Raw genomic sequence first — 27,275 nt, forward strand, 5'->3', positions numbered from 1 at the left:
GGTGGTTATGGATAGCCCGATATGACACATCCTTTTCCAGTTGGGGTAGTCAAAGCTGGAGGTGCCAGAGAGGAGCGGGGTTAATTGTACTTGGCAAGGAGCTGCTTCCTGTAGGGGATGGAGGGAGTGTTGTTTGCCAGAGTGTGAAGGAGGATCCTGTGTTCAAATCTGTCCGAGGGCAGTGTGAATAGCTGTCATAAGGAGAGAATAGTAAGGAGATCTACTTGAAGGAAGAGAGGAAGGATGCCTGTCAAAAGGAAGACATGCAACTTCATTCACAGCACTTTTTGGGAGGCCAAGGAGTTTCTTGAAGAGGAGAGCCTGTGCAGAGTCAAGCTTTCCCCGAGAATGCTTGTTGAGCTTCACAACATCAACTCCGTACAGCATCCTGAGGATACAGTATGCGGACCACAGCTTTGCAATGGTGGGAGGCCAAAAGTTGTTCCACCAAGCTGATCCTCCTTTGAGGGAAAATAAGGTGTTACAACGTATATCCCTTTGTGATGATGTTGGGAGCCGGGTCTTGAGGTTGCATTGATTTGGTGATGCCTACATGAGGATGGTGGTTAACTTCCTGAATATGATAATTCAATTTGTTCAGCGTTCAGATACCAGGTGTGTGTAGTGTTGTATTTGTGACTGTAGACTAGGATGGCACTCTTCACTGGGTTGATCCTGTATTTCCAGGTGGTAGCATAGGTGTGGATGATGTTGATGTGGTCTATATACTGTATACGCTATATATTTCGCGTGGGTTTTATTTTCGCGAATTTCGCGAGTCGGGAGCTATTCGCGAAATTAACAACACGCGAAAATATTACCTTCCAAATAACTATACACAGCCCAGTCGCTGTACGTAGGTATGCGTACTTACAGCGTCTGGTCGGGCTACCTTCCAAAATGAATCCCTTGCCTTGACGAACATTTTACGGCTTAAACAGACCATACTGGCTAAGCTTGTTTACGTACATATAGCATGTCCACGTTTAACTGTATACACAGCCCAGTCGCTGTGGTAGCATTCGTTGCTAGTAAGTTGAAAATTCACACTTTCTTTGCCACTTCATATTTTCTCTGGTCCCCCAATCGCGAATTTAACCACTCGCGCAAATGTGTGACATCGGCAATTCGCGAAAATTTATGTACGCGAAAATTATAGCGTATACAGTATGTACATCCTTTTTATAGACAAATAGGGAATAAGTACATTTTCTGGGATGTATTATGTTCACTGTAAGTAATTTATCTTGACTCTCTTCTCCTTTTGTTGTCTGATTATTGCAAGTTTTCGGGTGTCACATCGCATTGAGGCCTTCTACACTGGTGGAAAGGTTCACATCTCATCAGACGGGAAGCACATTTTCTGTACCCATGGTGACGCGGTAAATATTCTCAACTCAGAGACGGGAAAGACAGCGCACAGCATCAAAGATGTGAGTAAGAAATTGTAAGGAGTAAGTGTGTAATTTCATCTGCCTATTTGCTGTGAAAGTTTGAAAGTATTTGATTATGAGCTGGTGTACCACAGATATGGTTAGCACAATGTTGATTATGATGTGATGGCAAAGATGACATGAAAACTTATTACACATGTACAAGCTGTTATGGTATTTATGGCAAAAGTCATAATGATAATGATAATGATAATGATAATGAATAGTGTTATAAGTAGTAAGAATGTTAATGATCTAGTTAAGTTGATGATGATGTAAATTGATAACAATGATGATACATGTAAGTGAATACTGATGATAATGATTTTGTCAGTATCAAATGTCGATCAGCCATGATTAGGGTAAGTAATAAGTACAGGAGTAACTCAACACTGGTACACTCTTTCTCCCACTCTATTACTTACACTTGGAAAGGGAGATTCTAGTCTATTGCCATGTAAGTAACTCTAAAAATGCATTCTCTTTTAGGATGGCGCTGATGAAGTCACATGCTTTGCTGTCAGTGAGGATGATGAGGTAAGGAAAAGAAAAATCTTTGACTTTTTTCGTTGTTACTGCATGCCATTTTTACTCTGGAGAAATGTAAAATTTGATGGAAGCTTTGTGCAAGATTGTCTTGTGGATACTAGTAGTCTAAATTTGCAACAATTTCTGTCTATTTTTCCATGTCGTGTACATGACCCCCACAATCCTTTGTTTCGTTAAATTGACACATTTTCTCATAACGTCAATGTGGCTCTACGATTGTGAATTAATTTGGGTTTTTTGAAAGTACACTTGTCAACAAGAGTGCCTGGTCACAAAGCTATGCAATGTTTTGTTTGTTTGTTTGTTGTTTTTTCCTTGAAAGTGTGTTGGACACATACACATAAGCATTTTGTTTGTCTTATGCTTGACTGTAGAAATACAAATTAGGTATTCTGTCAAAAGTTTTACCAAATGATAACTGTGATAATTACTAGTAATGACATATCTGTAGAATACATTTGATTATATGATTTGTGCAAATGATTTTATTCTGAAGGAAAGAAAGAAGGAAAAAGGCTACATCAATTAAATACTTTTCAGTCATGCTTATAGTGTTGAAGGAAGTGTGCTCAAAACTTTTCAGTCAGACAGCAGATGGATGCCAGAAAAATACAGAACAAAAATAAAATAATACTTTTCAGTCATGCTTATAGTGTTGAAGGAAGTGCACTCAAAACTTTTCAGTCAGACAGCAGATGGATGCCAGAAAAATACAGAACAAAAATAAAATGATATAAAATAAAATAAACCAAGACTTCTACATCAGGATGGAGGTTACATTTTTTCGATGCTATTACATAGGATAATCTACCCTTAGGCTATGATGGGGTTTACCGTTATTGAAGTACTGTTGTGTTCTCTTTTCTAGATCCTTGTGATTGCTTACAGAAACTCCTTACTCAAGCAGTGGGACTGGAGGAATGGAGTGTGTACAAGAACATGGCAGGTAGGTGTCGGGCAGTGCTCCACACTAAATATGCCCAAAGAGCAAGTAAATTTCTTACTTTTGGTAGTTTTTCTTGCCCGAAAGGAAAATCAGCTTGCCTGAAACTAGGAGTAAGAAAGGCATTTAAGATAGTAATGTATTTCTCATTTGTCACTGCCACTGAGGTCTTTTTGTTGCATTTCAAGTTTTTTGTCTTGGGTATGGGCAGTGAGTTTGTTCCTCATCATGAATTTAGATACTTTGCAACAAAGTCAGACATAACAGATAGATGGGCATCATGATGATTTTTATGAACATCTCATTTTTCTTTTCAATGATACTCCTTGTCTCTTTGTTTTTTCTTTCTCTTTCCAGAAAAGCTATAATGGATTTTATTATTCACAAATCTTGATTCATGAAAACTAGTCAAGTTATGAAAATCCCGTGAACTAAACCACCATGCAGTATTGGGTGTATACAACAGTAACAATTAAGTTATTGACATACAATTAAAGAGCCCTGTAGGTTAGTTACATCATGGTTGAATATATACTTCAGCTTAGGTAAGTGGAAGAAGGGCTTATATCTTCATGAAATAGCTGTTTTGTTTCATTTTTTTTTTCTTCACCCAAGGCTGCTTGTCACTCTTTCTAGTGCATTATAAACTGCAGTGCTGCACAACGTAGAATTGTTGTATGCAAGGATACGTGCAAGTGGTCACTCTTTGACTTTTTAATGTCGTGTTATTCAGTCTCTTCACAAAGGTCCTGTGGTCAGCATGGCCTTTGACCCAACGTCCACTCTCCTGGCAACAGGCAGCAGTGACAGCACCATCAAGCTGTGGGATGTGGTTCGCCAGTACTGCACCCACAACCTCAAAGGCTCCCGGGGTGTTGTGAGGTAATCCTTCATGGGGAGTGCTTTTATACCACAGATACAGTCAAACCTGTCTGCAACAATCGCTCGAGAGAAACACAAAATGTGATCATTGTAGACCGGCACAATGTAGCAACCATCGTGATGGACATCATCAGTGACCACGTATTACATGTACAGCACACCATGATACTACTACATATCTTTCTGTAGATGCAACGACCAACTGTGCTTAAGTAAGCTAGTCGCTGTGCCAATGTGCACTGCTAGGCGGTTGTTATGAGCAGTTGTAAATCCTCCAGTGAAAACCAAACCTGTGGTCTGTGATCACGTAAGGCAGATGGTCACTACATACAGGTTCTTAACTACCCATTTTCGTTGCTGGGGATTCCATGTGGTCGCTTTGGGGAGGTGGTCCTTATTGACAAGTAACTTGTAGTTGCTATAGAGCATTTTTAATTGTAATTCTTTGAAGGAAGGTCATATTGTCATTGAGACGAGGAGACGAGGAGTAAATGCGGATGAAGGCTTTTTATTATTTTGTTGCTATGTTGACAATTTATGCTCAGTGACTCTATATCTGCCTGCACAAAGTGACCATTTTTTCTGCCTTTGTGTTGTTCTCTTTTGTAGTCTAGTCCAGTTCCATCCAGACCCAGAGAGACTGCACCTCTTCTCTGTATCAGATGACAACCACATTAGAGTCTGGGATTTGCAGACTAGCAGGTGGGTAAATGTAGGCCCATACATGTTCCTTGCCTTTTACCTTTTATTTGTGCAGTGTTGTGGACAGTACCATGCATTGCAGAGGTCAGAGTGATTGAAGGAAAGCAGAAGTTATTAAAATGAGAAAGAGGCAGTTTTGAGCTTGAAGAGGTAGTGTCATGTTCATGCCACAACAAAGGTTTTCAGCTCCAGTTCATGCAAGTTTTACGCCACGAATGTGTCTGGTTTTATAGTGTCCAATTGGGATCCGAACCTGGTTTTACAGTACTTGATTGGGATTCGAACCCATAACCTCCTAATTGCTAGACAGGCATCACATCCACTAGACTACCGAGCCTCAGTCTGATAGCCTGTGATGGTTCTTACCCTTACAGCAGTCGGTATTGCACATTTATTCAAATTAATGATTCTGGCATCTTTTTTTTTTTTTTTAATTGCAGCTGATTGCCATTTTACCCTTCTTCGATGTAGATAAAACACATAAAAATCATTGATGTGAACTTGAAGGTTTGAGGTGATAAATGTGAATTATAATGATGTCATTATCTCACACCAGCTGCTTGTCGGTGCTGGAGAGCCATTATGGGGCAGTGACCGGTCTGGCTTTCACTGGGGATGGACAGACACTGCTGTCCAGTGGGCGGGACAGCGTGGTGGTCATCTGGGACCTGGTTAAGAGGGAGGCCAAGAAAACCATCCCAGTCTTTGAGGTATGGCTGTGGCTTCTGAGTAAACAACGGGAATAACAGAGAGTGAAAGACTTAATTTTAATTTACATGTATGTGTATGTGTGTGTATGGCTTTGGTGGTAAAAATAGATTTGAATTACTCTGATGATGTCTTTCTCAAATTGTGATTCTTTGTTATCTGATGTTTGGGAAGAAAAAAGAGCAGTAATTTTTACATGGGGTACCAGCTAATAAGGACACATTCTCTCATAGATTAGAAATGCACTGTACCATCAAAAGATGACTTTTAAGCTGATGATATCCATTCTTTAGGACTTTTGTACAGTGTTCACAATGGCAGTGTCCCGCAATGACTCCGCAGCTATTTTACAACATCTCTGCGACTGGTATGAAATGACTGTCAGTATGAACACCAGCATCCATCTTAGTTCAGTGCGGTGTAGTCGCATCCTGCATCAGTCTTGACAAGTACTAATTTACCCTAATTCACCATCAATTATGTGTTAAACAGGAAGGCATCCTGCGTCTGTCTCGCATAAAGTTCAAGGACCAATGTGAATAAGATAGAAGTTATGTTACTTTATGTGAAATAGAAGTGAATGGTTTTCATTTCTTGACTTGATGTTACTAACATACTATGATTGTTATTTTTTGCATACAGATATTTTCATAAATAAGATAACAGACATTTTTGCGGGTTGTTGTTTTCGCAATTTCAGACAAAGACTATTGTGCACTAATACTCTAGCATATTGTGAAATTCATGGTCCAACAGTCGTCTGCAAAATGGTGAAAGTTAAACACCGCGAGAATGATAACAACTTATGCAGTAATTGCTCCAATGAATCTTTTTGGTGTAGAGAGGTTTGCAGTGATTCAATTTGAGCATGTTTTATCCTTTAATACCAGCCCCTTGAAGCTGTGATTGTCCTCCCTGAAGGAGACTTCCCCATACTCACGGCTAAACGAGACGAGAAAGGTCCTACCTTCATTACTGCAGGTGCAAAAGGTAAATAATTTGTGTGTGTATACATTGCGTATGCGTGTTTGTTTGTTTGCATTTGTGTGTGTGTCTGTTTGTTTGATGAAGTGGTGCCAAGTGAAGAGAAACAATTTGATTTACTGTTATAAGAGAGCAATTATATATATTTCCATCTACAAATATGTTATCAGGTATGTTTTTCATGGAAATGAAAGGCTTGAAATGAAAGAAAAGAACAGTGTTGTATACTCCATATATTTTGCGAGTCATTCTTTTCACGAATCTGGACTTCCTAAACATTTTTGTGAGTGGTTAAATTTGTGATTGTGGAGTGCAGCAATGGACACAGCAATGTACATGAATTATTATTTTCATGTTTCTCAAATTTGTGAAGAGCACCTGACTCGCAAAATTCTCAAAAAAAAAAAAATTAACCTGCAAAATATATGGCGTATACAATATTTCATTCAAATGCCCTATTTGCCATAATTTGTTCCTTTCATTTGTCCTCAGTAAGCACACAGGTGATGCTTTTGATGTGTACCTACGTGAAACATGATATCTTACATTGCTTACCAACAGGAAATGGAAGAGAGTGCATTACCTCCATAATTTTCTTGATCTTGTAGGTATTTTGAAGGTTTGGACTTCCTCTGGTCGCTGCCTTTTCGAGCAGAAAGGGAGCCCTCTTGAGTTGACCAGGAGACAGGCGCATCAAGCCCCAGAGGATCAAGACGACCTGGCAGTAGTCACAGGGGCGATGCTGTGCCCAGAGACAAATTCTATCGTCGTGGTTACCTATGACCACAACATCCTTTTCTTTGGCATGGAAGAGCTCAAAATGAAGAAACAAGTAGGGAAAGAGACTTTTTTTTTTTTAGTGCCTCCATGATTGGTGGTATACCAATGGCTTTGCTGACGAGCCCTGTTTCATAAAGCTGTTCATAAAGTTACGAACGACTTACGTACGACTGGTGATCAGTTTTGATGTGCTATACTTATCAGAATTTCGATAATTCAGCACAAGAACTGATCACCAGTCGTTTGTAAGTCATTCATATAAACTTTACAAACAGCTTTATGAAACACCCTCCTGGGGCCCATATTGTAAAACTAGCAGATGAAATCAATTTCAATTATCATAAAACTGGCAGTAAATTGTAATTGCAATTGCCAATGTCAAATTGCGATAAATCTGTGAATGGTTTTAGTTTTATAACACTGACTTAAAATGTACACATAACTTCGAAATCTTCATTTTACACACACACACACACACACACACACCAAAAAATACTCAAACAAACAAAAAACAGCAACCATTTTTGATAACCTTGAAATCACTGCATGGTAAAGAGTCATATTTCTTCTATCTAATGATACCGTGTCAACCTGTGTTGGTATTATGGATTAACGTGTATGTACAGTGTGATATACCAACATTGCCTATGTGTTGGTATATGGATCATACAGGGTTTCATATACAACCATTGCCTCACTGTCGGTATATGGGTATATGGATTATGTAGGGTGTCGTATGCCATCGTTGCCTCCGTGTGGATATATGGATTATATACAATGTACGGTACCATATAACGTCATTGCCTTCAGGTGGGTATGTGGATTATGTATGGTGTCATACCAATATTGCCTTCATATTGGTTTATGGATTATGTACATGTACGGTGTCATATAGCGACACTGCCTCCTGTGTTCATATTTTATATGATCTACGTATGGTGCCATGTGCCAACATTTCCTCAGTGTTGGCATATGGATTATGTGTGGTGTCATATACCAACATTATCTCCATGTGTATAATGCCATATACTGTAAAACTAGGAATGTTTGCGTGCATTTTAATTTCACAAATTTCATGAGAGCCAAAGATGCGCGAAATTAAAATACACATGAAAGTTCTTGTCTACAATTTACACATTGAATGTTAGAGGCAACTCACAAGAATTTCAGGTTGCGAAAAAGTCCGTCGGCTCCAATTCACCAAAATTTCATTCCACAAAAATATAGTGTTTTACAGTACTAACATTGCCTCCTGTGTTGGTGTATGGATTATGTATGGTGTCATATACCAACATTGCCTCAGTGTTGGTGTATAAAGCATTGGTGTATTAGGAGAAGTATCAATGATTTCTTGTTTGTCTCCGGTAGTTTGTCGGTTACAATGAAGAGATCCTCGACCTGAAGCTGATGGGGAAGAACGAATCTCACCTTGCGGTGGCCAGCAACAGTGAGCAGATTCGGGTGTTTGACCTTACCTCTGGGGGCTGTCAGATTCTCACTGGACACACAGGTAAAGATTGACTACCTTAAACTTGTTAAAATGTGTGTGTCAAAGCAGGGAGGTGTTAGAAAAGGAGAGACAACTCCTGCTCTCCTTTGAAGTCATGCGCGGCACCGCCGAGAAGTTATGCGCTTAACTACAGGTGGAAATCAGGTGCTTGGACAAAAGAGAGCATCAATAATTGGGACTAGCGCTCTCACATCCAGAAATACTTGCCCCTACTGCATTTCGCTCTCTCTCTTTCAATGTGATGGCAACAAGGAGTTTGTGTACCTTGAATTGGAGCAGCGAATCAAAATGCAGTGTAAAACTGACAATTTTAACAGCAAATAGTTTAAAAGCACGCTGGAGCACGCTTTAGCGGAGTACTTTATTTGAAAGATCAAAATATCCCAGATTAAAGGGTAGAAAACTAACATGCGGAAATGTGCGGATTATAGAAAAATATTAGGTTTTTAAGATGGCCTAATTTTCATTTCATTTCAATTTGCGCATTACAAAGAAACTAGAAATACATGTTTATAATATTGAATTCTTTCCTAAACTACTCTTAATCAATTCGAGTATTTCATTTAAAATTTTACGGGGAAATAAAGCTTGTAATTCAACGAAACGTGAAATGCGTTTTTCGTCTCCGAACTTCGCCTTCCAACTAGAGCGGTGCAGCGCATGACTTCAAAACGTATAGTGGAATGCTAGACATCCCATTGTAACGCTTTGAACCAAAACATGTGTTTGCATGAATTACGAAGAGTTGTCTCTCCTTTTCTAACACCTCCCTGGTCAAAGCCACACTTGTATTTTACCATTCACACAAGCAAAACAATCTATAACTGTTTTGTAACTTGTTTTGGGTTTATCTACAAGTTATAGCTACCTTGCTGAGCACATGGTTTTTCCCAGTATTTTTACTCAGAAAACAAAGAGCGAACCACCCCCCCCCCCCCCCCCCGCCAAAAAAAAAAAACAAAAAAAAAAAACAAAAAAAAAAACTCACTCTTTGGGAAATACATATAGTCATTACCTTTGAGTTCTTACCAGCAGGTGCAATATTAGAGCAGTGTAGACTAATCTGTATATGTTTCTTCTTTAAATTTGCATTTGTTATTGTCCATTTATGTGTCAGTGTGACATGCAGTTCCTGACTCTGAAAAAACTGAAGGAAAATTTGTAGAAGGTGGCAAGTTTTGTTCACAATTGTCGTATCATTGAGAAATATCCTCCCTCAGAGAAAAGACAATATGCATTGGTGACTGTCTATATGCATACACATTAATCCCTTTTCCTTGTGTGATAGGGGAGGGAATTGATTTTGTATTTGAGCATGTTCCAGAAAAGTTTATTCATAAATTTTGCAGGCAAGTAACAAGGGAAAGCATATTCTTTGGAAGGCTTCTTTTTTTTTGGTGCTTTGTAAATGGGTAAAATCTATTTCCAAATCCCTCTATGTTAGTAATCCAGGTGATTAATAGTTTGTTTAGTTCTTCTCCTTGTTGTATTTCACCAGCCCAAAATCGGGATTGAATGTCTTTCATATGAAGTTCTTTACATTCTATTCTAACCACCTGCAGATATTATCCTGGCCCTGGATGTTTTCAAGAAAGGCCTGAAGCTGATCAGTAGTTCTAAGGTAAGAAGAGCATTTTTTGACTGACATATGACTTTCTACAAGAGACATGTATGTGGCCTACTTTCAGCACATTAGTTGTGCAGATTTTCGTTAACAAATGTTTGGTGGTGGTTTATGTGTTGGCAAGAAAGAATGAAATCAACTAACTATTAACTTACTCAGGATTAGAACCCAGTGTAATCCAGCTGAAGTTACCACAGACATATCTTATGTTTTTCTAAGCTGTATGGAAATCTACAGATTCTTCTTTTAAAGGAGAAAAATTGACTGTATTTTGTGAAGGAGGAAAGTCTTGCGTGATGGTTTTACAGGTTGGTTAAATTTGATGGTAGTTTTGAAACGCATGGAATTGTTGTGGATGGCTAGATTTTCATTGTGATGACCCAAGAGAATGTCATCATCAAGAAAAGTCTGTAGTCTAGTTTTGATGAAAGTTTTAGATTTGAGCTCTACAACTCAAGTGTCAAGTCCTCTACCTCCCACTAGGATAATACTGTGCGGGTGTGGCAGATGGATGCAGCAACCCACCTGGTATCCTGCCTGGCTGTTGGTGCTGGCCACACCCACTCTGTGGGAGCTGTGGCAGCTGCAAGGTGAGATGGTCTTCCTCCCCTGTGGACAGACGTTCAGCTTGTAGCGTAGCAGTGGAATGTTTTGTGCCTTTCACTGCTGAGATGTGAAGTCATTAGGGCAGCTTGGTTGTGGATAGTAGTCGTCTCAAGTCAAGTTGCTCTTTTTTCTTCTTTTTTTCATATCACTCTTTCTGACACCTGTTGTCATTCTACTTGTCACTTAATGTATACTACGTTCAACTTTGTGCTGGCAATACTCAGCTATGCAGTTGTCAAAAAATGGTGTGGTGTCAATATCAAGTGACAAATAAAATAAGCCAAAAACAGTAATGCTGCATGTGAATAGGACCATGAAAGTTAGGACCAGACTTGATGTCGAAGTGCTGTATTACATCTGCACATGAACTTTAGTTGCAAGATTAAGATGAAACTGCTTGCCCTTCTGGCCCGTAGAAGTAAAAATATTCTTTCATTTGTTTTCTTTTATTTTGCTCACTGCCTTTGCAGCCTGTTAAGCTATCACATGCTTTTTGTTTGATAAAAATCTGAAATGCCACACTCTATTTATTGCATGTTTTTAATGACATAAACTTTTGGAGTGTATATATTTTTTTTTCCCCAAACTCAAAGTTGTCTAGCAAACCTTACTTATGGAGATTACTATTTTTCCTATGCTACCTTTCACCTGTAAGAATGCTCATTCAAGTGGCATCCCAACTGGAAGATAATGTGTGTGGTAAGCTGTGAGTAAGAGGACATTCCTTTCGTGCAAGTAGGCTGTAATTATGTGGTTGTACCAAGATTTATTTGTTTTTAGTTATTATTTTTACAATGTATTCTATGCTTGCACAGACTGTCATCCAAGTTCTGTGTATCTGGAAGTGAAGATTGCACACTGAAGGTATGGAAAATACCGGAGCACGCATCAACAGACGAGATCAGCAAACCAGTCCACATGAAGGTTTCCTTTACAGAAAAAGCACATGACAAGGTATGGTTTGATTTGTCTTACAAATACAGTGTCTGCTATGCAGAAATTAGTAAATCTTTTGAGATCCAGTAACCATGGAGACCATGCTAATCTCATGTATACATACTGCAAAAATTTCTATCGTAATTTATTTTTAAAAAAGGAAACAAACAAACAGCCCGCAGTTGTGGAATTAATTGTTTGGTGGGGAGTGAGAATGTTAGAAGTCACCCTCCCACTGGAGGTTATGCATTTGTTTAAAGGCTATGTGGCACAAAAAGATTTAAAGAACTGCTGCTTCTTTACCTTTGCTTGCTTCTGGCTTATGTTGAATGCATGTGCCAGGTATGCGTTAATTTCTTGTCATTTTTTTTTTTTTTTCAATGATTGCTCAAATCAGCAATCATGTCACACTTGTAGATGTAAAAGATTCAGAGATCTAAATATATTAATGATAAAAGCAAGGCTTATATAGTGCAATTCAAACTTGAAAATGATTTGAATGCATATTGCAGCATAGTACAAATAATAGGAGTGAAAATTACAATACAGCATAGAATATGCTAACCAGCGATAATTATGTTACATAAATTTAACACAATGTTTTGATGTTTTTCTGACACATGTACGCTGTTTATTCTGTGTAGGATATCAACTCTGTTTGTTTGTCCCCTAATGACAAACTGTTGGCCACTGGATCCCAGGACAAAGTGGCCAAACTGTGGCATATGGAGAAGGAAGTACTTCTTGGGTCATTCAGGGGTCACCGCAGGGGGATCTGGTGCGTTCAGTTTTCTCCTACAGACCAGGTTTGTTGCCCTATTCAGTACTTTTTTCATGTTTGTTTAATAGCAAGTAAAGGATTGCTTCCATACACGTAAGAGGTTTTCTAGTCTTTTAGCCTGCAGTGACAACTACTGTTTTGATGACACTACCAGATGAATGTATGATGCTGTGATGGTTCTTGTGGGTAAGTGAAGAATTGTTTGTGCATGGTTCAATATAAGTGTAACCCTGAAAATTAGGTAAGGCATGATTGTGGCTTGTCAAACAAGTCACAAGTGAAACTAGATGTAAAGCAGATACAGTTCACTGTATTGAAACCAAATTCTAATTACCAGCTTACATTTTTTTCGTGTAAGGAGTGATGTTAGATACAAAGATATAGTTGGTTCAATATGCATCATTTCTTCCACACAGGCATTGGCGACGAGCTCTGCCGATGGAACCATCAAAATATGGGCTCTCTCAGACTTCAGCTGCGTGAAGGTGAGGAAAGATTTGATGCTTTGTAGTTCCAGCTAGCAGTTGTAGACATCCTTCTTGTGTGTCAAATGATACAGTCATGTATGTACCTTCTGAGGCTTGATCAGAATGATTGTACTTTGAATTGCCCTGTGACAGGCAGTTTGGTCCAATGGACTGAGGGTCGAGGGTTCAAGCCTCATCATGACACATGTGATGCTTGCATACAAAGTCCATTGCTACCCAGGGAGACATATCACAAAGAATTTAAGTCAATCTGAAAAGATCAGATCAACTTTAGATATGGTATGCTGTGTGTGTCTTCAATGATTTTTCTAACTTCCTGATGAGAATCAACATTTTGGAGACTTTTACATCCAGCCATTGAAATACAGAATAGAATAAACACATAGGAGTTTTCCTATAAGTTTTTATTACGATTTGAAGTGGCATCTGAAAGGCTAGTACAACTGATCACAAAAACCAGTGGCATAAACGTACCATTTATTTTAAGTCACTCTTTTAAGATCGACTTAAATTCTTTTTGATGTACCCCCAGGTATAGAATTAGGTGTCTGTGAGATATGATTCTTTTTTTGAAAGTTTAATATTTGGGGTAGGGGTTCTGCATTCACCATGCAAGCACTTTATGTGGCATTGGGACTATGATGCCTATGATTGCATAGTTTTAAAAGTATTATTTCATTTCAGAAATGGTTTGTGTTTGACACTTCTTATTGTTTTTCTGCAGACGTTTGAAGGACATGATGCCTCGGTCCTAAAAGTGATTTTCTTGACACGAGGGATGCAGCTCTTCTCAAGGTAAATGTTTTGCAAATATCATTTTACTGCATTACGATTACAACAGGAAATGTAAGTCTCAATAGCCAAGTCTCAATACTATGAGAAGATAATTTGATATTGTTGAATAGAAAACCAAGTTGTAATAGTATAATCTGGAACATGTACAATTTGATGATGATGATGATGGTGGTGGTGAAGAGCATTTATATGTCACCTTTGTCTGTGAAGAACATTCAAAGGTGCCCAATGTGTTGCATTACATGTAGGGTATGACTGGTGCAGCAGTTCTAGATTTATATTTATCTGTTTTAAGAGATTTACTTAATGCTGTCTAGTCTGTTAGTAATCCTCCATCATACTTCATTAAATTCACCAGCCCTTAAAGGTATTAGCCCACATTTGTAAACCTGCAGCAATTGGTCTCATAGTTAGCATGGAGTTTGGGTATGATTGCAGTAACACCTGTGCAAAATTTTGTTCCAATTAGTCCATTACTTTCATAAAAATAAATGAAAATGTACCGTAATACGTATGCATGCGTATAACGCTCGCTAGCTCCGGTCCACGTACATGTTACATGTACAATGTACGTAGCTATAGCCCGCGCTCGTAATTCGTTTTTGGGTCGGGTTGACCCGGCTTGAAAATTGATTTTAAAACGATGATTTTCTCTCTTTTATCGAATGGTATAGACAAAGAGCGACAGGTGAGGTATGTTACTGTCATAACTTGTACTTGAAGTCATATTGGACCTGTTTTATGCAGTTTTGATTTTCGTGGGTTTGCAAATGTGGGCTAGTACCTTTAACTACCTTGAAAAAAAGTGACTCTGGAAAAAAAAAATGAAATAAGAAATGAAAGAATAATGAAATTGCAATTAGGAATGGCTGTGGAATGCCTTTAAAAAAAGGGAGATATGTGCTTGACTGTATTTTTCCTTTTCTCCATAGTGATAGAATTTTTCTGTTGGATAGATGTCAGACAGTATAGGCAGAATAAAGCTTTTTGAGGGTGGATCGTTATCACGGTAATTTACAGTATTTGTTTGTAGATTGTGTGAAAGTGGCAGCATGAGTTTCACAACTTTTGTTTTATATATAGCTCGAAGTGTTTTTTTGTTCATTTTCAACATCAGTACTAGACTCAGGCGGCAAAGTTCAACATCTTGTTGAGATTAAGTTGTCACAATGTTAAATAGTGTCTTTGAAGTTTATGAAAGGACTCCATAATTTTGTTGCCGTTTTGACTAAATCTGACTCTTGACTGTCTCTAATTACTACCAGTGGGTCAGATGGTCTGTTGAAGCTCTGGACCATCAAGTCCAACGAGTGTGTGAAGACGCTAGACGAACACGAGGACAAGGTGTGGTCAGTGATTGCTGACCGGGCCGAGAAGAGACTTGTGACGGCCGGAGCAGACTCCAGTATTTTGATCTGGGAGGTGGGTACTTATTCTAAATTTGTCCCTTTCAATATCAAGTTTTCACTGTGAAAGATATGTCCATCCAAGGAGTCAGATTACATACCCTTACTGTGTATAATTCTTTACAATGATACACTTTTTTTTAAACTGTTGGCCAAATTAAAAGTTGAATTATTCAGTGTGTGTATTATTATCCAATGTTTGTATCATACACCACCTTTTTGTTCTTAATTACGTGCAAAGAAACTAGATCTAGCTCTAATCATAAGGATGTTGTTCTGCATTTAGTAATCTCAGATACACTCACACAATCCTATCACTAAAACTGCAGGATGTGGCATAAAATTTGCATAAATGTAATTGCTTCATTTGGACTGGAGCTAAAACAAATGACTGACACTTGTGCTCTAAATTTTGTTTGACGCTACCCTGAGGATAAGCTTTTACTCTCTGTCATGACACTGTGATGTATTTAATTAATACATGTTGTACGTCAAAAGCTTAGGAGAGCATGCCACTCGTGTTAAAGTCAGAAAATTTTGCATGGACATTTTTGACACCTCAGAGTGGGTAATATCCTGAGAAATGTTTGTAAGCTCATTGAATCTTGTGTTCATGTTATGCAGGATGTAACCCAGATTGAGCTGGAAGAGCAGGCAGAGAAGGAGGAAGATCAGATTCTCAAGTGAGTACCACCCCCTCCCCCCCCCCCCACCAAAAAAAAAAAAAAAACACAAAAAAAACAACAACAACAAAAACCAACAACAACAAAACAAATCAACAAAAAACAAACAAACCAGCCTCAAGGCATACTGCATGCCTACTTTCCATTGGGCTGCAATGTTTTGGTGGTATGCCATTTACCACATAACACATATACTTTGCAGTGAAAATGATTTTGTCCCTTTGGTTTGACGCGTTGGCCAGTTAGTTCTAATCAGCGTTTAGTTGTGCAGTGGTCGTAATTTGAAGAAAGGTGGTCCTCTTTTGAGATCAGTACTTATGCCAAGAAGAATGTGAATTGTGCTGAAACGCAAATCACATGGGCCCCAAACTTCTCACGGTGGAAAACCGGAAGTATTATGTGCATTATTGGGAGCCAAATTGCAGTCAACTCACAGATAACAGATTCTTCAAATGTCAAGGGAGAAAAATTCTTGCTCCTACTTATAGAGTGTTTAGCAAGGATCATCATCATCATTATCATCTCCACCACCACCATCATCATCATCATCATCAGCAGCAGCAGCATCATCATTATCATCAGCATCATCATTATCATCATCATCATCATCATCATCATCATCAGCATCATCATTATCATCATCATCATCATCGTCGTCGTCGTCATGAACGCTGAATGATTGCTTTTATTCTTTACTATCATACTCTACTGTATGCCCCCCCCCAAAAAAAAAAAAAAAAATTACAACGGGACCCTCCGCAATGATAACTTTAAAATTATTGAATCAATCTTAATACAAATTCAGGGTATGAAACAATAACTCATTGCCCATATCTTACAGAAAACCCCATTCGATTAGCTTCAGTGGTCAAAGAGAATTGAGGAATTTTGTAGAGGATGTCGGGGGAATTTCTTCCCTCCAAGTTCTGTCTATTGTATTCACACACAAGATCATCGAAGTGCTAAACTTGGAAGAATCAGACTTATGACATGCTTTACAACAATCCACATTTCTCTGTGACCGCTTTACCAAATCGAATGGGGTTTTCTGCAAAATAGAGCTAAAATGTTATATTTTAAGACCCTGAAGTAGCATTTAGACAATTTAATCATATTGGGTGTTATCAATGCGAAAATCTGATTGTAATTTTTTTGGGGACATACTGTACATTGATATTTTCATCTGTTCTCTCTGTGTAACTATATATCTTTTTGCGCTCCAACTCACTGTTTATCTTTTATCTGACCATCTGTCTGGTGACAGGGAGCAGGAGCTGTCCAACCTGCTTCAGTCTAAGAAGTTCACCAAGGCCCTTGGTCTAGCCATCACTCTTGACCAGCCCTTCAAGGCCCTGGGCATCATCAAGAGTAAGTCAGGAAAAGGGATCTTAATTCTATTTCTTCGTTTGATTCTGCCCTTTAAGCAGGCCTTCATCCACAAATCATCCCAGTTTTCATCTTTTGATGGAAAATGGTATCAGATATATGTATATGAAATGTTAAATATACATACAGTGGACTCCTATTAAAACAAAGTCCTCTGGACTTGCAATTTTCTTTGGTTAAATCCAAATTTTGTTGCAACTGAGCAAATAAACATAGAGTGGATAATGTTGCAGCCTGAATTTTTATTTTGTTGTAACCGGAATTTCATTACAACAGTGTTCGTTATAATGGGACTGCTCTGCACTTATTTATGCTTTGGTTTTTTAAATGAAAGCAGTTGTATTCTAGAAGGAATTAAGGCTCTGTTTACTTTCTCTATCAGTGCAAAGTGTGATGTCATAGCCATTCATTGCCATGGAAACTGGTTCTTAACAACCACACCTGGCCCGAACGTTTATGTTCGCACCTGGTTTCAACCTAAGCTATATCAAAAGACTGTGGCATCATCAACCCATCAACCCATAAAGATGTCTATTGGCAACTTGCATTCAGAACAATTAGATTTTTGTCAAAATTTTTGTGCATTTTTGCGTCAAAGTATTTCTCTTGTTCGTTTCCTGCGACTGGTAAAAATCAGCAATCCTGGAAGGTGCCAGAGGCCTCGATCAACTGGAGAGGACAATGGGAAAACTCAGGGCAGACCAAATAGGTAAGATTCAGATTCAATCCAATTCTATTCAACATTTTATTTGTATATAGAATTTTATGTACAAATAAGATGTTGAATAGAATTGGATTGGTTGAAAGAAAAGAATGTTCATTTTGTAATGTGTAGTATGTCGAGACTTTAATACATTTTTTGAGTGAGTGTCAATATGTTGATAGATTGTGGGTTGAAGTAAGAGAATGGATTAATGTCAACACGGGGTTAGAAATAACATTTACGACGGAAAATAAATTATTTGGTTTTGGGGGTATTAACAATTCGGCATTGAATTGTATTACCATGCTTGTGAGATATGAAATTTATGTTTGTAAAATAAGAAAAATAATACCTCGTTTTGATTTATGTAAATATAGTATAAGGGAATATTATGATAAAGAGAAATTTATTGCAAGAAATAATCAAAAGTTGCAAGTGTTTCAGAAAAAATGGTGTCTCTTTAGACACCTTTTTTCTTGATGTATATTATATTGTATTGAATTCGAAAAAGTATGATGTTATTTCAAATATGATGTATTACGTATACAGATGAAAGAGAATAATAAATATCCCAGTGAGGGGGGGAAAAAAAAGAAAAAAAAAAGATTCAGATTCAAATTTATCTTAATTGGTCTATTGTAGGACATACAAATATTGTTTCCTTTGACATTTTTACCAGAATAGTACAAAAACAAATCACACGACAGTTACTCATTTCCATGATAGTCAGAATTGATCAGATAACTGCAATACTCTGAAGATATAGGTGTGGTGCTTTTATGTGCAGTGGCATATGGGAAGCCATGCTTCATATTATTCTATTAATAGCTCTCTGTAAAATGAATTCTTTATTCAATGATGGCTTGGATCTCTTCATTCTTGTATCCTCCTTTAGCCGCCATCTTGAAGTTTGCTCAGGTCTGGAACACAAACTCCAAGCACTGCCACGTGGCCCAGTCCGTTGTCGCCATCGTCCTCCGCTCCAATGACCCGGACGACCTCGCAAAGTTCCCTGGCATGCGGACAATACTGGAAGGCCTCATTCCATACACTGGTATGATTTGAAGTGTTATTACTTGTCACAATTTTTCTTTCTTGTTCTTCTTCTTCTTCTTCTTCTTAATTTTTTTTTTTTTTTTTTTGGGGGGGGGGTACCCTGAGCTCAATGTTGACTGCATTAAGTGAGGAAAGTCTCAGAGTGATTTCAATCTTGTCTACAGTTGTTTTATTATGTAGTAGGTCAAATTTGAAAATCTGATTTCAATATTTGTAATGAAAATGGAACTGACTGTGTCTATTTTATCATCCTGATGTAGTATACAAATGATGCAAAGGACGGAGTGGATCGGTGAGAATTGGATGCACAAGTGTAACTTTGGAACTGTTTAAACCCAAGAGCGCAGCGAGTGGGTTTTAGACTGTTCCAAAGTTAAACGATAGCATCCAATTCTCACAGATCCACGAAATAGGCCTGTGCATCATTAGTGTTATAAAATGGGCCTGTAAATTCATGAAATACAACCATTTTCCCCATCATGCGTCTGGTACACCTACAACACTATACAAGACTTCAGCCATGCATTGGGATTTTACCGGACGCATGGCCAAGCATTCGGATTTTACCAGACGCATGGCTCAGTGTGCATCAGTAAAAAATGATGTATTACAATTGACCAATCAGATTGCAGAGATTCAAAAGCCCATTTTATGATAGAGTATCGCAACTAAACAAAGGTGTCTGCTTTAGTTTAATCTTACAACAAAGTAGAAAAAAAGAATGGCAATGTATGATCCTACTTCCCTTAAACATGGTACTCCTTGTGTTCCACAGTTTTTTATTCAATGTTTGGGTTGCTCCCCCAATGCTTTCAGTGGTCTTCATTTCTTGTACAGATAGAGGGAACTCTACTTGGTTTTGGTTCAGTCTTGAACACCTTTACATCTCACAGAGAAGAATGAACGCAGTACTTGGCTTTTGATCAAATTGCCAGTTTTATGATTCAAAATAAGTATGTCTTAAACCCTTCTTTTTATTAAAGGGAAGATAAACCCCAAGAACAATGTGGATTGAGTGAAAGCAGCAACATTAGTAGAACACATCAGTGAAAGTTTGAAGAAAATTGGACAATTGATGCAAAAGTTATGAATTTTTAAAGTTTTGGTGTTGGAACCGCTGGATGAGGAGACTACTTGAGGTTATGACGTGTGAGTGGACTACAATATCAAGAAAATATAAAGAAAATACTACAAAAATCCATTTTTCATGAAAATTACAAATTCCATCAACTTGATATTGACATATGTTAAGGGTAGCAATTATTCCCCCTGCTTTCTGAAAGCTTATGGTCCACTGCTCTTTCATAATTCTAGAAAAGTGAATTTTTGTTGAATATCCTTTATATTTTCTTTGTATTGGTGTCCACTCATACGTCATATCCTCTAATAGTCTCCTCATCCAGCGGTTCCAACGCAAAAACTTTAAAAATTCATAACTTTTGCATCGATTGTCCGATTTTTCTCAAACTTTCACTGATGTGTTCTACTAATGTTGCTGCTTTCACTCAATCCACATTGCTCTTTGGGTTTACCTTCCCTTTAATGGTCCTCAGACACTGAATAGACTGTATGTGTTCATTCAACTCTTTGTTTCAGAGCGACATTACCAGCGCCTGTCGAGACTGACCCAGCAGGCCATGTTTGTACAGTACACTTGGCAAGTCATGAGGAGGGCAACTGAATCGTGAGTTTCATCATTTTCCCCCCCTTTTTTAGCGATTGGATTGATGATTTTGTTGTACATGTACAAATATTGCGCTGTCTTTTCCTGTAAGGATGATATTTGTGCATGCCAAACCATATTTTGTGTAGTCATGAATGGTTACATATATTAGGAGAATGAATGATAATCAGTATAGATTATGAATAAAAAATGAAAATCTTGTTTTGTTACAGAGTAATTAGAAAAAAAAAAATTGTATATAGTATCTACTCTGTAAACACCAGTGTTTGATTTATGGTTTTCCTCCTTCACACACATCAATGAAGTTAAATATAATCATTTTTTCTTCCAATTTTGGCAGGTCTGGTGGACATTTGGAAGAGACTCCATCACACAGGAGGAACATTGAGGATAAATTGCTTGCAACTCTGCCACCAGATGACGACACAAGGATAGGAGATTTCTTCCTGGACAAATCTGGTGTTACTGATAGGATAAGAGATTCAAAGGACAATGAGGAGAAAAGTGATGAGGACGAAGATGAAGAGATGGAGGAAGAGAAGGATGAGGAGGAAAATGATGATGATGATGATGAGGAGGAGGAGGAGGCAGAGGAAGAGGAGGCGGAGGAAGAGGAGGAGGAGAAGAAGATTAGGAGAAGGACTAGCAAGCATGTAACACCTGCCAAAAGTGTTGAACCAGTCAGAATGAGATCTAGGAAAGTGGCGGATAAAGAGATGGATGAAGGTGGAGAGGAAGAAAACGGAGATGACAGTGAGAATAGGACCAGCAAGGGGAAAACATCAGCTGAGAGCTCTAAACAGGTGTCGACAGAGACCAAGGAAGCAGAGGATGAAGACTTGGATCCGTCTGATGAGGATGGAAGTGAGGATGAGCCGCCCGTAAACGCAGCCCAAAATCCCATCCCCTTGAGTTCATTGGACAGTGATGAAGATGATGAAGATAAAGATGAAGATGATGATGGTGATGGTGATGATGGTGGCGGTGAGGATGGAGGAGATGGTGCACACAATACAAGGGAGGATACAACATCTCCGAAATCGAGGAAGCCGACTGGCAGAGTGAGCTCAAGGACCAGGTCCAAACATTCTCTGAAGAGCCCAAGGGAGAACCCCAAAGGTGATGCAAGGCACAGTGATCCCACAAGCAAAGTCAAGAAGGCGATTAGAGCAGGAAAGGAGAAGGTATGACGTCAGTCTTTCTCTTCTCACATGACCTACCAAAAACAGCCACCAGAAATCTTGTGAGGCCTAGATGGCATTTAGTGTCTGAATAGTCAGTTTTATGTTTCCCTAAGCAAACTACCTCCTTGTTTACAATGAGAAATAAAAAGAGTTTATTTATATCTGTGAATATAGTTTGAATATATGAAGGTTCCACTTCTTTATGTACAATAGTTTAATCTTTTTCATTTGAAATGCTGCTGTGTGTTGAAAATATTAAAAAATGAAAGAAGTTTCTGCCATGTTTTTACGACTTCAAATTTTACTCAATGTGATTTGTGTTGGCAGCAGGAAACAACATATTGCAGACCAAGAATACATACAGTGTTTCATTTTAGTGCAATATATTAGGTCACGATTACTCACTGCTATAATTCTTTCATTTCGTTTCAAGTCACATTTTGCCCCACTGATGAAGTAGGTTCTCTTGTCGATCACTCTGCAGACTCCAGCACACAGTGGGCGAGCCTCGAAGAGGAAGGCATCTGCCAAGGCTACACCAGCATCAGAGAAAGTTGCCAGGAAGTCGACGCCCAGTCCCTACGGCAACAAGCTGAGATCGAGAAAGAAGGTCTCGTCGAAACCTTGAACTCCACAACTTTCGCATCAGCTCTGGGAAGATCATGTTATATTGTGATACAGAGGGAGACCAGCACATGACAATGATCTTTTTGTGTGGTCTCATGCCTGTTTTGGAAGGAGAAAACATTTGTCGGGTGCAATAAGTGAGGTTACCATAGCAACAGTTGGCATGCTCACATCCGATTGGTTCTTGGTGAGATGGGTTTGTGGTGGTCATACCTACTGTGGCTACAATCTTCATAACTTAACAGAGCCCTGTGGACTTTTTATTTTCTTCCTTTTTTTTTTTGGGGGGGGGGATTACTGTGCCCCAGGTGTAAAGGAAATTTTCAAATCATAAATTGGTAGATTGTGGAAACCTGTGTTCTAGCATGATAGCAATAATCAACTGCTGCTAAGAGCAACATATTTGGGATCCCCCCCCCCCCCCATCTCAGTCCAAGGCACAACTTTATGCGCCAGATTCGTACTGTTTAGTACAACAGAGTTTGGCTGTAAAGCCTCAAACAGTGATTCTTTTTTTCTTCTTTTTTTTTAATAAATTTCAAAGTACAACATTAAAGTGGAATACCTTGGGTATGTAATATTCCAATACCCCTTCCTATAGACACATGCCAGGCAACTCTCTGACTTGAGGAGGGAAGATTGATATTTGTTTGGACAGAACAACTTAAGTTGCAGTGCCAGACTACAAAATGATGCTTGAATTGTTTCACAGAAACCTTTGTTTCTTCTTCTTCTTCTTTTTTTTTTTTTTTTTTTTTTTTTTTTTTGGGGGGGGTGCTTTTTTGTTTATTGGTTATTATGCAAAGCTAAAAGATGTAAACCATTTCCTGAGTTGCCAACTAGTATATATTTATGATACTTACTTAGTTTTGTTTGTTTTTTTAAATCAAAAGCATTGAAAAAAAATCGAATGAACCCCCCCCCCCCCCCCCCATATTTCATTCATCACTCCTAGTGCGTTCCCTTTTGCCATTTTTAAACCAAAATCTGATTTATGGATTTCAAAGTGGTCACAAGAAATCACCTAGATTCCATAATTTCACAAAATAAACAAATGAAGTCTTGTTTCTTTCGTACATGAAATGTGGGTAGAAAATTGGACTTGACATGTATTTATGCTTACTGTACAAAACCACAACAATAAAGATAATCTTTTACACAACGTGATTTTGTTTCTGGAGAAATGTATTTTAATCTTGGCATTCTGATCATAATAGAATATTTATACTTATAATGTACAGGTAACTCTAAATGTAATCTTCTAGAATTCATGTTGTATTTGGTATTCTTTCACACAATCATTTTTCTGTGGAACACAATATTTCCAAAAGATGTGCATTTAATTGCATTGTACTCGAGGCCTAAAAACAAAATACACTTGCACACAGTAGTGTGTGATGTAATCATACACCACAGACACACATGAAGACAATATTTCCAGCTGACACACAGGACTGAAACCAGGACTATTCCAGACCAGGACTATTCTGCAAGTCAACAAATTTAAAATTTCTCTCATTCCGTTGAAAATGCACTTGCACTGTGAAAACGGCCAATATTTCATAACGTACATGGAATTTGTAAAAGATGTGTGTCATTAAAAAGTTTGGTAGGTATTTAGAGCATATTCAAGTAATTGTTTGTGTTTACAAAAAAGAAAGAAAGAAATAAAATTATTTGTTGTATACATGTGTACAACGTACCATAGAACGATGAGCATCAAGGCCACATACAGATGTACTTGTAGCAGTACAACGTATTCAGTTTGGGCCACAGCATGGCATTTACCATAACTTGTTGACCCTTTGATTGTTTTGCATTCAATACAAAAAACAAACAAAAAAAAACCTAGAAAAGTGTTCACACTTAATACAGCTTAACATTCAATTTGACCTTAATATGTAATAGAATACATGTACATGTATTGTCAGATTTTAGAAGGCAAAAGGTACATATGTAAAACCATAAAACATATTCATCTCATTCAGATGGACTTAGAGTTGTAAACAAAGTGGAAGGTTATTTCAATACACACACAGCAAAGAAAGTATACTGTGCAATGTGTACGAAGTAAAATCCTTCCCTCTATACAATTATCTATTGTTTTTGCTGATAGTAGAGTTATAAATTTTTATATTTTTTGTCAAAGCTAGTGGCTTCACAAGTCCTTCAAAACCTCTCTGCACCATTCCTTCTATATACTGATATCTTACAAACTACACTTGACAATCATGACACAAGTTTAAATGGAAATATGTAAGGCACGGAAGAGGTCAACCCTGTATAAAGACATTCAAATGTAAATGTAAGGAAGCTATATGTATAAATGTACTTTAATTTGATAGATTGTCATATAAATTGTAGTGATGTAGTGACATTGAACTATTAGCCACTGCCTGTTTTCCCATGTTAACGGCACATAGTCCCAGTGGTTGTGGGGGCGCTGTTGGATGATACTGCCAATCACCGTTAGCATTGATACACAGTGTACGAAGATTGCCGAAGTTGAGATGTCATCAAGAGTAAAGTGCGTAGGTGTTGCTAGGTAACGTTGCCTTCATTGTCTTCTCTGTGCATCACGCAGTCTGTAGTGATGCCAGGGTGTGTGCTTATGTGCTTCTTAGTATGACATCACAAAAGCAGTTTGCTCAAGCTGTCATCCCCCTCAGCCGAATCATGAGCCAAACTGTGATCAGACCACTGACTCCAGTGGATCAGACTTTTGGACTCAGGGAAATGGGTCATAGCGTAAGTGCTAAAGAGGAGTTGATAGCATGCAATGCAGATCTCTGTAGGAAACTTGCGCTGTGTGCCTGCGTACACATTCTACTAAACCACCAGGTCCATGTGCCTTTAACAGACTATTCTTTCTGATCATATGTGTCAAAATTCCTCCTGCTTTTACAAGAAAGCACTTTCTTTTTGAATTTCACTAATGTACAGTGTACCATGCTTCAGACATGGACACGACTACAATCACTTTGAACTTAAAAACTCATCTGTTTTATGACACAAATACAATGGTTAAATCAAGTAGATCCACATCATATTCACTTCTTCATCTGATATTTAAAAAAAAAAAAAGATTGTAACTTGTTCCATAATATGCCAACAGCAGAAGTGAGGTAAACATAATGAACAGAATATTTGTTACCCTCACGAATACCTGCATACTGCATACAAAGAGAACAAACAGTTCTGTGTTTACATTCTGACTCTCAGTCCTTTCCTTGCTTCATGAAGAATTACAATAACATTCTGCTCTCTTGGTTAACACAATAAGACTGAGAATTTTGCTTATAAAATACAGTAATATGTAAAGCTACATTGCATGTCACTGTTGGGTAGTAACACACTGGACTTTCTTTGCGACGCAAGCCCTTCAAATATAAGTCCGATCAAGTCAAAGAGTCAATTCTGGGAATGTTCTTTGGTTTGTCTTTTACAATTTTCTTTTTTTTTTTTTAGCTGCTTGTACTTAATAACTTTGTGCACATCAGCATTGATATACAAGGCTAGTTCCCTCTCTCTTTTATGGGGATTTGAAGAGAACAGTGCAAGAGATTACGATGAAATACTACAATGAAGAGAGAACAAGTCTCAAGAAATGTCTCGGCAATTTATTTCAGCTCTTGATTGTCCATTGCTTTCAAATGAAACTTGTCTTTGCAACAACTGAAGACGTTGAATGCAATTCATTGCCTGAGCTGCAAAATCAAACAGAACTGAGATAATACTGCATATTTTTCCTGAATAGAACTCAGTTCAACTTGTTTTCTACCTCAACATATTAAAAGAGTCCTCATTCCTATAATGATGACTTTAACAAAGACAACACAAGGGAAACTTGCACTGCTGTAATTGATCGGCTGTAATAGACATCTTTATGCACATAGATATCTACTAACACTCTCACAAGAGGTAGTCACACTGCTCAAACTTCCCTAATATACATACATGTTGCAATGTGGTGTACATTGTTACAAAATACAGTTTCCTCTGCTTAAGTCAAATCTTTAGGGACTGAAGAAAAAACTTTGGCTTTGAGAACATTTGACTAGTGAAGGATGAAAAACAAACAAAAAATAAAAAGGCATGGGTCCTGGAAAAGATGTTCAACTTATTCTAAAGCAATATTAGACCTATGTGACTTTGACTCGTGCAAAGCGTACTGTAAATGTTTCAAATGCAGCATATATAGGCCTACATTGTACAGTATGTCTCATGAATGAATGACCAGCCATGCACTGCAAGGCAACAACCTATGGCTACTTTAGTGCGAACTGAATACGGTGGGTCAAAAAAAAAAAAAAAATAGCTCTGGCCATGTGCATGAAAGGGTGCCCACACAGGGTGCAGACGGGGGTTCCATGGTATGGCAACTACCCTTGGTACTACATGTATAGCTAAGCATTCAACTTCCACAAAGTCGATGCATGTTAAGCAGGGTACTGTGGTAGTGATCATCTTGCTTCAGTTGAATAATACAAAAGTGGACATTTTCATGAATTTCCTGCAACATGAACATTTCAGCTGTTAAAGTACCATTATTATTCAGGTGCCATATTTTTTTTTTTTTTTTTTTTTTTTTTTTGGGGGGGGGGATTTGGTTTGTTTGTTTGTTTTTTTTTTTTTTTTTTTTTTTTTTTTGAACACATTAAATGGAGACCCAAAAAGTATTGTTTATATCATGGAACACGTTTTACTTTTCAAGGAAGGCAGTGGCTAGTGTGGAATCAAGTCTTTGAAAATGCTGACAGTATATAAAAGCACATATCAATGCTCCATGACCAATTAATTTTTAGAGAAAGCAGAATTTGTGTGA

At 38.0% G+C, this 27,275-nt stretch overlaps 1 protein-coding gene across 1 annotated transcript; it reads left to right on the plus strand.

Moving 5' to 3' along the window:
* The first annotated feature begins 3,658 nt into the window (after positions 1 to 3,658).
* LOC140231894 (transducin beta-like protein 3) lies at positions 3,659 to 23,194 on the plus strand. Its single transcript, XM_072312047.1, has 20 exons — positions 3,659 to 3,807; positions 4,417 to 4,509; positions 5,066 to 5,219; positions 6,108 to 6,207; positions 6,810 to 7,033; positions 8,350 to 8,491; positions 10,054 to 10,112; positions 10,599 to 10,705; positions 11,537 to 11,675; positions 12,302 to 12,463; positions 12,855 to 12,923; positions 13,651 to 13,721; positions 14,987 to 15,143; positions 15,752 to 15,810; positions 17,075 to 17,178; positions 17,834 to 17,905; positions 18,795 to 18,953; positions 20,552 to 20,639; positions 20,980 to 21,823; positions 22,308 to 23,194. The coding sequence occupies exons 1-20, from the start codon at positions 3,686 to 3,688 to the stop codon at positions 22,449 to 22,451; spliced, it is 3,069 nt and encodes a 1,022-aa protein (XP_072168148.1). The 5' UTR covers positions 3,659 to 3,685; the 3' UTR covers positions 22,452 to 23,194.
* Positions 23,195 to 27,275: the final 4,081 nt, after the last annotated feature.

The sequence above is a fragment of the Diadema setosum genome, chromosome 8, assembly GCF_964275005.1.
Source record: "Diadema setosum chromosome 8, eeDiaSeto1, whole genome shotgun sequence".
NCBI lineage: Eukaryota > Metazoa > Echinodermata > Echinoidea > Diadematoida > Diadematidae > Diadema > Diadema setosum.

Coding starts and splice junctions, on each gene's coding strand:
- LOC140231894 (XM_072312047.1), top strand. CDS start 3,686: ATGGCCTTTGACCCAACGTCCACTCTCCTGGCAACAGGCAGCAGTGAC. Junction 7,034..8,349: donor AGCTCAAAATGAAGAAACAA/GTAGGGAAAGAG, acceptor TGTCTCCGGTAG/TTTGTCGGTTACAATGAAGA. Junction 15,811..17,074: donor GAGGAAGATCAGATTCTCAA/GTGAGTACCACC, acceptor GTCTGGTGACAG/GGAGCAGGAGCTGTCCAACC.